This window comes from Cebus imitator, unplaced genomic scaffold (genome assembly GCF_001604975.1).
Source record: "Cebus imitator isolate Cc_AM_T3 unplaced genomic scaffold, Cebus_imitator-1.0 Scaffold55, whole genome shotgun sequence".
Lineage (NCBI taxonomy): Eukaryota > Metazoa > Chordata > Mammalia > Primates > Cebidae > Cebus > Cebus imitator.
Window position 1 is genome coordinate 6,774,248 of NW_016107370.1, and position 14,224 is coordinate 6,788,471.

The 14,224-nt window shown below is 37.5% G+C and overlaps 1 protein-coding gene across 2 annotated transcripts in view; it reads left to right on the top strand.

Annotated features, from left to right (window-relative positions):
* Positions 1-13,964, top strand: part of SERPINB7 (serpin family B member 7) — a 58,803-nt gene extending 44,839 nt beyond the window's left edge. For both annotated transcript variants that reach the window (XM_017528781.2, XM_017528782.2), the window contains exons 5-8: positions 4,978-5,095; positions 7,224-7,366; positions 9,486-9,632; positions 12,838-13,964. In XM_017528781.2, coding sequence (XP_017384270.1) covers positions 4,978-5,095; positions 7,224-7,366; positions 9,486-9,632; positions 12,838-13,236 — 807 coding nt within the window. In that variant the 3' untranslated portion in view covers positions 13,237-13,964. The remainder of the gene's footprint in view (positions 1-4,977; positions 5,096-7,223; positions 7,367-9,485; positions 9,633-12,837) is intronic.
* The last annotated feature ends 260 nt before the right edge of the window (positions 13,965-14,224 follow it).

A 14,224-nucleotide genomic window follows, 5' to 3' on the forward strand; every position in this document is an offset into this window, starting at 1 on the left:
CGAGCATATTGTGGCAAACCAGGCACGGAAAGATAGACATCGAGAAGATTTCTCAAAACTGTACAATTATATGGAAATTAAACAGCCTGCTCCTAAATGACTTTTAGGTAAAGAACAAAGTTAAGGTGGAAATCAAAAAATTCTTTGAAATTAATGAAAACAGAGACACAACATACCAGAACCTTTGGGACACATCTAAGTCATGTTAAAATGAAAGGTCATAGCGCTAAACATCTATATCAAAAAGATAGAAAGATCTCAAAGTAACAGTCTAACCTCACACCTACAGGAAATTGAAAACAAGAGCAAACCAACCCCAAAGTTAGCAGGAGAAAAGACATATCCAGAATCAGAGAAGCCCTGGATTGACAGATTCACAGCTGCACAAAGAAGAGCTGGTACCAATCCTATTAAAATTATTCCAAAAAATCGAGGAGGAGGGACTCCTCCCTAATTCATTCTATGAAGCAACCATCATTTAGTTACCAAAACCTGGCAGAGATACACAACAACAAAAAAGAAACTGTAGGCCAATATTCCTGATGAACATAGACATAAAAATCCTCAACAAAATACTAGTGAACTGAATCCAGTACATCAAAAAGTTAATTCACTGTGGTCAAGTAGACTTTATGCCTAGGATGAAAGGTTGATTCAACATATGCAAATCAATAAGTGTGATTCACTACATAAACAGAATTAAAAATGAAAATCATATGAACATCTCATGGATGCAGAAAAGGCTTTTGATAAAATTCAATATCCTTTCAGGTTAAAAGTCTTCAACAAATTAGGTATTGAAGGAACATAACTCAAAATAATAAGAGCCGTCTATAACAAACCCACAACAAACATCATACTGAAAGGGAAAAAGCTGGAAGCATTCCTCTTGAGAATGGGAACAAGTCAAGAATGCCCACTCTCACCACTCCTATTTAATGTAGTGCTGAAAGTGTTACCCAGAGCACTCAGGCAAGAGAAAAAAATAAAATGCATCCTAACAGAAAAAGAGGAAGTACGTCAGACTCATGTTTTTTTCTAAGATGTCAGCTGAAGCCCTGACGACAGGTGAGAATTTCTAGGGTCAAAACACAGGATAATGAGATAAGAAGAGCAATAAGGGCCAGGTGGGGTGGCTCATGCCTGTAATCCCAGCACTTTGGGAGACCTAGGCGGGCGGATCACCTGAGGTCATGAGTTCTAGACCAGCCTGACCAGTATGGAGAAACTCCGTCTCTATTAAAAATACAAAATTAGCTGGATGTGGTGGCAGGTGGCTGTAATCCTAGCTACTCGGGAGGCAGAGGTTGAGGTGAGCTGAGATAGCGCCACTGCACTCCAGCCTGGGCAACAAGAGCAAAACTCCATCTTAAAAAACAAACAAACAAACAAAAAACAGCAATAAAGAGATGGATGTGAACTGAGAATAAGCACTCATTGAGTGTGATTGAGAAGAGCTGTCAGAGAGGCTGGAAATGACCAGGAGAGTGGGACACTGCAAAAGTTAGGAGATAAGAAAGTGAAACAAGTGTTAAAAACTTCAGAATACTGTACTTAACTTAATTCAGGTAGAATGAGAAGCGAAGATGCTGCCAGATTTGAAAAGTAGGAGACTCTTGGTGAGCAGTACCTGCACCATGCATGGCATACACTAGAGACTCAACAAATGTTTGTTGAAATATTGGATTTTATAGGGTAGTTTCAGTGTCACAGTGGCAAAAGGTTTAGGAATGGATGGGCGTTAAAGGGGTGAAAACATTGAATAAAACGTTTCTTTTGTCAAATTTGGCAGTAAAAAGGATGGTGTGGCAAAGTGAAGGGAAAAGAATGTTATGATAGAATTTTTTTGAATATGGAAGAATTTGAAAAGCTTGTTGGTCTAAGAAAATAAACTGGAGAAGCTGAGATTAAACCAGGAAATGCCAGGGTAAAAAAATGATGGGACAATAGTCCAGAAAAGCCAGAAAAGGTGAGAGAGAATATTGTTTTCGTTAGGATTCTGCAGAGTAACAGAACCAACAAGATGTAGATTTATTCCTACAAAGAGATTTATTAGAGGGAATTGGCTTATGTGATTATGTAGGCAGGGAAGTCTCAAGATCTGTAGTTGCTAAGCTAGAGAGACCTCAGAGAACAAATGTGCAGTTCTAGTCTGAAAGCCAGCAAGCTTGAGACTTAATTAAGAGCTGGTGTTTTCACCGGAATCAAAAAGCCAGAAAAGACGAATGTCCCAATTCAAGCAGAAAGGCAGAAGGAGTTCCTTCTTACTCAGCCTTTTTGTCCTATTCAGGTCTTCAATTGTTTGAATGAGGCTCACCCACATTAGGGAGGGCACTCTTCTTTACTCAGTCCACTGATTTAAATGTTAATCTCATCCAGAAACAGGTCACAGACACACCCAGACTAATGTTTGACCAAATGTCTGGGAACTCCATGGTCCCATCAAGTTGATGCATTAACCATTGCAGACAGTATTAAGACCAAAAGGTTTTTGGAGAGGAAAGGGATACTTCTCACTCTGAGACATAGAGAATTGAGGGAAATAATGTAGAATTATCTTGATTATAGAGAAGTGGAGTATAACATCATTAGCGGATGGTGGCAGATGCAGAAAATTTAGGAGTATGAAGAAAACCATTAATTATTAGGACATCCAGTATAGAGAATGAAGGAGAGCATCCATGAGGGGTGCAGGAAAAAATTGATGAGCAGCCTTGTGGACTCATAGATTAGACAATGCTTGAATTAGTTGTGAAGTCACTTGCTGTGCACACTTTACAACACTAAATCTATTAGAAGGAGTCCAAGGAGTCGGGTTCTTACAAATTATTGTAAATATTACTTATTTATTTATTTTTGAGACATGGTTTTGCTCCATTACCCAGGCTGGAGTGAAGTGGCACAATTAATCATAATTCACTGCATCCTTGACCTCCCAGGCTGAAGCAATCCCCTGACCTCAGCCTCCTGAGTAGCTAGGACCACAGGTGCATGCCACTATGCCCAGCTAATTTTTTAGTTTTTTGTTAAGAAGGAGTCTCTCTATGTTGCCCATGTTGGTCTTGAACTCCTAGGCTTGTGATCCTCTTGCCTCAGCCTCCCAAATTGCTGGAACCACAGGCATGAGCCCCCTTACCTGGCCAAATTTTATTTTTTATGTCACTTAAGTTTCATGTATTTTTTTAAGGACATAAAAAAGAGTCTTTGAAGGAGATCAACATGACATACTAGCTGGACTTTTAAAAAAAGTAAAAGTACTTAGTGGCTTATAGCTCTTCTGGCCTTTCTTTCTCTCTCTCTCTTTCTTTCTTTCTCTCTCTTTCTTTCTTTCTCTCTCTTTCTTTCTCCTCCCTTCCTTCCTTCCTTCCTTCCTTCCTTCCTTCCTTCCTTCCTTCCTTCCTTCCTTCTCTTTCTCTCTCTCTCTCTCTCTCTTTCTTGACAGGGTCTGGCTCTGTTGCCTAGGTTGGAGTGCAGTGGCACAGTCTTGGCTCACTGCAACCTCTGCCTCCTGGTTTCAAACGATTCCTCTGTCTCAGCCTCCCAAGTAGCTGGGATTAAGGCAGGTGCCACCATACCATGCTAATTTTTTTGTAGACACGGAATTTCGCCCCACTGGCCAGACTGATCTCAAACTCTTCACCTCAGGTGATCCGTCCACCTTGACTGCCCAAAGTGCTGGGATTACAGGCATAAGCCACCATGCCTGGCCCGAGTTTCTTGGAAGTGGTAGAGAATAGCAACATCTATGTAACTCTCCTGTCCCTTCCCACTGCTGTCTTTATACCTTGCTGACACCTTGCATGTATCAACCTTTCTGAGCCATGGACCACAAAACTACTCTTTGTAATCAGTGTCATAGCAGATGGATGGATGGATGTGTGGATGGAAGGTTGAATTAATCAGTAGATGAAAATAGCCACATCCAAGTAAATTACACACAAAGCTTGCATTAGAGAGCTAATCTTATCCTGCAGATAGACAAAGGACAACTTGTCAATCTTCATTATTAGCATAAAAATTCTATAAATTTTAACAGGAAATCCACTAAAAACACACGGTTTATAATACATCTTTCTCTTCTAATTCTGAACATCTTTCCACAAAGAGATGTATGTGTGTATTCATTGAATTATTAATGTATTGATAAATTAGATCATTATGACTTATTTTTTATTAAAAGTAGCAAATATTTCTTAGGCAACTATTACGTGCAAGGCAATGTGCTGCGTTCCAAGAATAAAATGATAAGCAGAGCATACGTAGTCTTGACTTCTCAGAATTTGCTGTTTTGTGAAGGGCTCAGACAATCTCAAAGATAAATATGTTGCATTATGATAACAGCCGTTAAGAAAAAAAATGAAGGTAAACAAACTGTTAGAAAATGTAGGTGGAACCTAGGAGAGATACCTGTCAAGCAGAGACAGCCATACTTGGAGCTAGAAAATGCGTAAGACATAATCATGAGATATATGGGACATTTCAGACAGCAGGAATTCTGTTCAAACACCTCTAGTGAGAGAGGACACATGATATTTTTGAGAAACTGTCAGGAATGTTGTATGGTAGAAGAGCAGAGTAAGGGCTTGGTCATTGTCTTGAGTGCAATAATGTAGCCTTGAAGGATTTGGAGCAGGAAGGGGTGACACAAGAAAGGGAGACTAGTTAGGAGGCTATTGATTTACTTGATATGAGAAAGCAGTGGAAAAGGATGGGCTTTATCCATTCTCCATTAGCTTCCTCAAATCCATTTCAGATAAACTTAAGTTTAAACAGAATATTTACTGTACAAATTCAACTTCAAGTTCACTAGATCCCCTTCCAGCCCCATTTCCATATATCCCTATATTTACATACTCGTCTTTGAGGCAAAGTTGAGCCTTTGGATAAAGCAGTGGAAATAAAAAGTTCAAAAATCCATGTCCTATATACTTAGTTGGTGGTGATTTGTAAATACAAGACCTGTATTCTTCTTTGTAGGACTACATTGAGTGTGCTGAAAAATTATACAATGCCAAAGTGGAGCGAGTTGACTTTACAAATCATTTAGAAGACACTAGACATGAGATTAATAAGTGGGTGGAAAAAGAAACACATGGTGAGTATTGAAATATTCTATTTTTCAACAAGATTTGTCAGCTATAAGTGAATACTGAGAACAAAAGCTGAACGTCTTTTGTACGTGCAAGGAACAGCTCCTCCTAATTCACTAGATCTTAGCCAAAAGGTCAAGAAGCGATAGCTCCTCCTAATTCAAAGTAATGTTTGCAGCTACTTAAAATTGCTTTAGTATTAGTTTGCAATGTGGCTTTGAATAATTTTAATAACTTGAATGTTTTGTACCTTTCAGAAGTTCAGTCTTTTGCATTATCTCATTTGATTGGCAAAAACCCTGCAAGACAAATATATTATTGTGCCCATTTCATAAATGAACAAGCTGAGTTAATATGGTAAATTAACCTCAAAATCTCACCCTACTTAGTGAACAAAAACTAAGAGTTATTATTTACATTGCTTTTTCCAGGATGTATAGTATCTCTTTCATTTTAAAATGTTCTTTATTTATCAAAATAATTCATATAACTAAGGCAGTACCTTCCAGTAAAAGTACACCTCTTTACTGGAAAGTCTCTGTCACAACTAAAAACTGAATTTCAGCTGATGTTCTGGTTTAGTGCAAAGCAAATAAAGAAATCTATTAATTCTTGTTTTGTTCATCAACCAATTCCAAAGTTAGTAGTTCTTCCATTACCTAAGGGTTGGCCTTGATTTTTACTCTAAACATTGTACCTGTATTTACTGAGCCTAGCCCTGCCTCAGAAATATGAGACATATTACTTGCACTTTTAAATGCAAACTTTCAGCAGCATACACTTAGTCCTGGGACTAAGAATACAGTGTATAAATTTTCTTTTTATTCATTCTTTCCTCATTGTATTCATATTGGGTAACTTTGATGTTTAGCCATCACATGTTTCAAATATAGCCCTTATAAATCAAGAGAAACTACGTAATTATTACTTTTCTAAAAACGAGATGGGATTCTATTTAGTAGTTAATATAAGGGTATCAGATTGTTGATAACTTTTTCTATTTAGATTAGTTATTTCTCTTTCTTCCTTTCTCATGCAAATTTATGTTTAACTACTCTAATTTTTCATAAGCATATGCACTCAATATTTATTTGAGAAAACACTTTGGAATGTTCCCATGTTCTAAACAACCCTACCCAGGTCTCAAAGCCTGCATCCTCTACACAATACCAGAGTCACCCTTTTGAAAGGCAAATTAGATCCATTATGACCATGACCTTCCCTATCTTTTCAATAAATTCTGAGCAATTATTTTCCATCACCTCCAAAATAATCTAAAATTCTTACCAGACATTCAGACATCTTCATTATCAGGCCCTTGCTTCCAATCTTAACGACCTTACTCTCCCTGACACATAGTAATGACTTAGGGTTTCCCCAAATACACCTTACTGTTCCAGGCTTCTGTGCCTTTGAATAAATAGTCCGTGCTTTATGGAAGTTCTCCCTGCTCCCCAGCTGTCCTTCACCTAAAGCAGATAGCCACAGCAAAAGTTGGGTGCCTTTAATTTGTGCTACCACAGTGCACTGAGATCGGACCTCTATGCTACTCATGGGTTACAACTGCTTTTTGGATGTTGAGTCTTCCGTGCTGGACTGTGAAAAACCACTGGGAGCTCAGTGGTGGCACAGGCTATGTTTTTCACATTTGTAATTCAAGGGTGCAGAATAGTGCACAGCATCCAGCAAAAATTTCATTAACATGGAATGAAGGAGGGCATTACCCTTTCAATGGATTGAAGTACTGTAGTAGCAAAAGATGGTCTAGCCAATGGAGTAAAGGCACTTTGGTACCTATGAGCAGCGACTCTGGGGGTTGTCTTCCTGGGTTGGAATCCTATTGCCATCACTTTCTTGTTGTGTGTCTTAATCTCTTTGTGCCTTAGCTTCCTCAACAGGAAATGGAATCAATAACAGTGCCTACTTCACAGGGATTCTGTGAGGATTAAACCAAAGATTGCACCTATAGGGCTTAGAAAGTGCTGTGCACTTTAATTGCTCATAGGTTATTCTTAATATTCTTACAGGTGTTATGTGGTTAGAAGAAAAACTTCATACCAAATTAATGGTCTTTTAAATCATTTACAATTATATAAAAATAAACCTTTTTCCCCTCCATTTCTTTTTGAAAAGGCAAAATCAAGAACATGATTGGTGAAGAGGGCATAAGCTCATCTGCTGTCATGGTGCTGGTGAATGCTGTGTACTTCAAAGGCAAGTGGCAATCAGCCTTCACCAAGAGTGAAACCGTAAATTGCCGTTTCAAATCTCCCAAGGTATGTTGTCAATCTCCCATTTCACTTAGAACTTTTCCCCAATAGTAGTATTTCACAGGACTGTGATATTTACATAGAAAATGCTGGGTTCGCCGTTTCTTAACCCATTTCTTCTTTTGCATCACTAATATAATATGGTCAGTTGCTTTACAAAGCAAACTTTCTATTTTCCCTGTCATGCAGACTGAAACACCACCAAAGGTATCTTGTAAATTGGTATTCTTTAAAATATATCCAAAATTGAAAGAAGTGGTAAGTATGAATGTCTCTTAAGATATTTTAATTGGAGGCCTTAAGAAAAAAATGACCAAAGTTTATCTTTCATTTTTCATTATTTTAACTGTGGGGTCTGCATTTAAAATCATTTACCATTAATGATTTTCCTGAGTCACAGCAGGAAATGTGTTTTCTTTTACGAGGGGAAATGCTGTATTTTGTAAAGTTATGCATTTCCAAGTATAAGCTATGTGTATTTCTTCACTTAGTTCTGTTTTTGATCTAAAACATCTTATTACCAACCTTCATAAAACATATATTCTTGGGTTTTTAAAATCTATTTGTACACAGTAATCTTAGTACAGCAGAAACAACAAAGCCCTTGGAGTCAGGAATATTATGTTGGGGCCGCTGTCTTGCTTCACAGAAGCTGCATTCCTGTTTCCTGTGTTATTCTTTTTTCCTAATTTCTTTTTTATTTTAAAAAGCATTACTATATAATATTGTTTTAAACACTCTTCCTGCTGGTCCACACACCCAATATAATGTAGCTGTAACAGACAGCTTGTAATGTAATATGCTATGGAATCTAGATTGCTGGTAGCAATGTTCCTTCTATCATATTAAGAATTGGTGACATTACCTCTCCAACATAACCCAGATATGTGATTCTTTCCCTGCCCCACATGGAAGCGAGACATCCTGTCTATTACATCCTAGTCGCCATGTGTATCAGGCTCACTTTTGCGGATCTGTCTCACTAAGCAGGTGGATTCCATGTGTGTTCTTTGTGAGGACTGGACTCTAAGTCAAAAAGGGAAACCTTTGCAGAGAGAGAAAGACCTTTGGTTCAAGGACAGAGAATTATCTATCTATCCCATGTAGAATGTTTTATCCTAAAAGCAGACATTATAGAAATGTTGATGAGTTTACAGATCATAATATCACTGAGAAAGTTAATTGAACCTCAGCAGTGTTTGTAAATCTATAAATGATATTCTCAAGATAAAAGCTGCTTTTTTTTTTTTTTTGCCCTAGTTAATTTGAGGGACATTGTCAAATATCTTGCAGGACTTTTTATTTTTCCAAGACCTCATTCTTAAATTGTGTATTTTTTTTTGTTTTTGAGATAGGGTCTCACTCTGTTGCCCAGGCTGGAGTGCAGTGGTGGGATCACTACTCCCTGCAGCCTTGACCTCTTGGGCTCAGGTGATCCTCCCACCTCAGCCTCCAATGTGGCTGGGACTACAGGCATGTTCCACCACACCAAGCTATTTATTTTTATTTTTAGTAGAGGTGAGGTCTCACTGTGTTGCTCAGGCTGGTCTTGAGCTCCTGGGCTCAGGTAATTCTCTTGCCTGGACCTCCCAAAGTGCTGGGATTACAGGCATGAGCCACTGCACCTGATCTTAAATTGTGTGATTTTTTTTAGTACTAGCCTATATTTTATATCTGAGAAGAGAAAAAGTATTCATTTTTCATTTTAATGTTATTTAGTAATTTTTCATTACTTATTATATAGACGGTTTCAGTTAAAATACTAAGTACAAGGCAATGTTCCAAGTGCTAGCTGTATCAATTCACAGTATCCCCAGAACAATCATGTACTAATCATGATTATAGTCATCCCTGGTACATGGGAAAATGGAGGCAAAGACAGGCAAAGTAACTCACCTAAGGTCACACAGGAAATTTTAAACTCAAAAAATCAAACTTGGAAGTCTTTGCTTTACCACTAAGATTTGCACCAATGTAACCACTATTGGTAACATGTCAGGAAAAAAATCTGCAGGATCAACTGAGCAAAAATTTATTGAACAAGTACAATATTCTTAAATGGATTTGGTCAGTGAGTAAAATGAGGTGGGATTATAAACAATTTTTTGTGTGACTTGATTTTCAGTGTTCTGGGAAGTCAGTCGCCATGATGCATCAGGAGCGGAAGTTCAATTTGTCTGTTATTAATGATCCACCCATGAAGGTTCTTGAGCTCAGATATAATGGTGGCATAAACATGTACGTTCTGCTGCCTGAGAATGACCTCTCTGAAGTAAGTCACAACTGTCATTTTCACTACTGGGAAATAAGACTTTTAGGATACTGTTGATTCAGTTTTCATTGATAAACTGTAAGATTTTGGGGTGTTGAGATATTAGAGACTTACCTACTTATTAATTTATTTGACAAATATTTAAGGAATACCTACTATGAGCCAGACACCATTATAGTTGCTGAGATTGACTTAATACAGTTTAGCATAATTTTAGTTGAATAGTGGTCAAGTTGGAACCCTCTCAAATGTCAGCTATGGAATTAAAAAGACATGAGTTTAGGTCTTTTTGGTGTTTGGCCATGAATACAGTCTTTAATGTGTTATTGAAATTTTGCTAGACTGAGCATCTTTAGGAAGGTGTGACATGACAGAGTCCTGAGCCTTTGAGAATTAAAATGTATGTTCTCTCTGTAATTGCACAAGAGGGTCTCCCTGCCTGCTGCACAGACAAAATCAGTTCACTGAGGGCATAGCATTGTAGTGAAGAGAGTTTAATTGATGCGAGGCTGACCATACCACATGGGAGACAAGGTTACTACTACTCAAATCAATCTCCTCGATGGTTCAGAGGTTAGGAGTTTTCAAGGATAGTTTGGTGGGCAGGAGTCCAGGAAATAAGTGCTGTTGATTGGATGTGGATGCAATCACAGGGATATGTAAAACTGTCCTCATGCATCGAGTCCACCTCTGGACTCTGTGGGGGCCACAGGACCAGCTGAGTCATGAGTCATGATTCCAAGTGGAGCTAGGTTCAGAAATGTAAAAGTCTGAAAAGACATCTCGAAAGGCTAGTCTTAGGTTCTACAATAGTGATATTATCTACAAGAGTCATTGAGGGAGTTACAAATTTTATGGCCTCCATGACAATGATTAGTTATCGTTTACTATAACTACATCTTGGCAGAATTCAGGCTTCTCTCACAATCATGACCATGTGGTCTTTCATTAGTTTTACAAAGGTGGTTTAGTTTTGGGACGGGTTATCATGATCCTTGCTCTAAGTTTAAACTATAAACTAAATTTTTTCCAAAGTTAGCTTGGCCTATGCCAAAGAATGACAAAGGACAGCTTGGAAGATAGCAGCAAGATGGAATCAACTGTGTCAGATTTCTTACTGTTACAATTTTGCAAAGGCAAATTGCTATCATCACTCCGTGCTGTTGTGTCTTACATGAAAAGCGGTGTTAAGGGACTGCCTTGTGATGGATGTGGCAGGAGAAATGGACCAACACAGTGCAATGGGAAGATGGCAGGGGCCATGCAAACCAGACACCACCACTGTATCTCAGAGCTTGACCTTTTTTCAGCCACTTTTCTGCTTTTTCTCCTCCTGAACTTGGCTCTTTGAGTTTGATCTGCAATCTGAGAGTCCTGGACTCATCTTCCTTCTCTGTTCTCTCAATAAAAAGGAAAAGTAGGCACAATTTATTGAGCACCTACTACATCCCAGGCCATGTGCTCTGAGCTTCATTTATATTACCTTGTTTGATGTTTACAGCAAGCACATGAGGTGGTGAAGGGAGGCTGTTGGAATTTAGTCAATTTTTCTGATAGATACATATGTAAAGATATGTGTATTAGTGTGTATCTATGTGCACATACATATATGTATGTCAGCTACACTGAAAAGTTACAACTACATTTAAAAGCATTTGTTTTGTTTTGACTTGGAAAATAATAAACGTTTGCTGTGGAATAATGGGACAGTAGAACAAATATAAAGAAATAGACATGTCTACCATCCCAGGGGCATTATTATGATTAAAAGACATGACTTTAAAGCTTTGGAATGGCACTATCTACATAGACAAAGATTACTGAATTTTAGCAATAGCTTTCATTCATTATGTTTTCATCTATTTTTTGACATGAGAAGCAAAAATTGTACTATTAAATCTAAAGTATGATCATATAAAATATTGGTACTCATATTAAATCTATAATTCACTTGACAACCTTCATAACAATCAGATTTTAGCATACAGCAATTATTTTAACTTGAAATAATCTGCAGTAGAAAAAGTAACCCAGATAAAGCAAGCTAACAATATAGTTTTGTTCTTGTACTTATTGTCTGAATTTTCCTTTTCTGTAATAGATTTACCTAATAATGTTTGAAGATGACCGTTATAAACCAACATACAATACAATCTTAAATACCTGCATAATCTTTCATTACCAGATAATAATGAGATGGTTGGAACTTAGTGCACAAAATGAGAAATATTTCCAACTGAGTCAAAATTTATTACAGATTAAACACAAACCTGGATAATTAACACAGAAAATTCAAATTAGACTAAATTTGATTTTATAAATATAGGTCCTTGATAAGAATACAAGTTAAATTTAATATTTTAAATTTAGGATTGAACTTGAGCCTGAATTTGAGAGGAAATGTCTTTATATAAGATTTCTAAACCATGTTTACAAAAAATACTTTCACTCTAAATCCAGTATTTATGATCAATTCTCAGTATTCAAGAGCTGGTGAATTGGCTTTGTGAATCGTTTGTGGGCAGCAATGTTGCTGGAGAGAGAGATATGGACACTTGTAGCTGTGTAACTAGGGCTGCTTGCTTCGCATCTGGGCATATCCAACTACATTCTCCTGTGCTTTGGATGTCTCCTCTGTTGAGAGCAAGAAATTGATATTAACACAAGCCTCCCAGACTGTATGGGTAACTGTACTGGGAGATATTAATCACCCAAATCTTCAAGGCTGGAGCTTTGGGCTTCTTGCCTCAGGCCACATGGGGTTCCATTGGTTTACTTCAGTAAGCTGTGCACACATTATTTTGTCTGTCTTTCCTGATGAGGAGACAGCTAGGAAACACTGATTTAAATGACCACTGGGCTTCTTTCTCCTTCTGATGGTTTCAAATTCCCAGGTTCTTTCACTTGTCTATTGCTACACTTTGGCTGTGTCTGCTCATGGGTGAGCAGAGAGTGGAATTGCCTTGAGGTGCAAATAAATCATGCCTTCTCATGGCAGAGCAAATTAAATATGGGATTTTTTAAAGAGTACTTGAACTATTCATTTTTATCATGTTCTGTTTCAAGACTTCCCAAGACCCATTCATGTACTTGAACACAAATATCCAGGAAGGAATAATTATAGAAAACTCTGTATCTTTGTAGCTATTGTTTCATCTGTCACTTAACCATATGATTCTGAATTATCTTTGAATTATTTTTACAGATTGAAAACAAACTGACCTTCCAGAGTCTAATGGAATGGACCAATCCAAGGAGAATGGCCTCTAAGTATGTTGAGGTATTTTTTCCTCAGTTCAAGATAGAGAAGAATTATGAAATCAAACAGCATTTGAGGGCCCTAGGGCTGAAGGATATCTTTGATGAATCCAGAGCAGATTTATCTGGGATTGCTTCAGGGGGTCGTCTGTATATATCGAGAATGATGCACAAATCTTACATAGAGGTCACTGAGGAGGGCACTGAGGCTGCTGCTGCCACAGGAAGTAACATTGTAGAAAAACAACTCCCTGAGTCCACGCTGTTTAGAGCTGACCACCCATTCCTATTTGTCATCAGGAAGGACGACATCATCTTATTCAGTGGCAAAGTCTCTTGCCCTTGAAAATCCATTTGGTTTCTATTACAGCAGTCCCCGTAACATCAAAGAACCACCACAAGTCAATAGATTTGAGTTTAATTGGAAAAATGTGGTATTTCCTTTGAGCTGATTTCTTCCTAACATTGGTCAGCAGATGACACTGCTGACTTGACCCTTCCTAGATACCTGGTTGACTATCCTGATCCCTGCTCTTAGCATTCTACCACCATGTGCTTCACTCATTTCTAATTTCATTGTCTTTCTTCCCGCACTCATTTCTACCATTCTTCCCCATGGCCCATCTGGAAATTATGGAGAGTGCCCAGCTAGTAAGGAGAATGTACAAGTAGGCCTAGGGATCCTTTTTGAAATTCTACAGTTATGGCAGATATTCTAGCTTCATTGTAAACAATCCAGGAAATAAGCCCAGCTGCTTCCTAGAAATAAGTGTGAAGGATAAATTTTCGTTGTTGACCTATGAAGATATTAGTTTACCTTCATACGTTTGATTTTAAATCAGTGTATAATCTAGATGGTAAAAAATATGGAATTGAGATTGTGTACCAACTAAAATATTTCATTAATGCTTTCAATTGATATATTTTGGCCTTTCTTTGTTAAGACTTAATATGTACATAGTTTTTTTTTCCAAATATTAAAGATCTTTTATCTGTTGGCCGTTATTTGCAGTATCATATTTCATATGCTGTGTAGTTTATAAGTTTTTTCTCTATCAGAATAAAAAAATACAAATACCCGTACAGTGTGATTGTTTTCTTCTGACCAATTATAGGACAACTAGGACTATTTTTGTTTTCTAGGAGAAGCAAGTGCACAAGCAAGAATGCAAGCAAAAATTCTTTTTTAATATGTTTGATTTGATTCAATGTGGCTCATTTATTACACATAAAATTGCTTATACAGATACGCAGGCTGATGGACTAGTTTTAAATACTAGGATTAAATTCATGAAGGAAAATGCTTTGCATATATGAATATTTATAAGCCACCT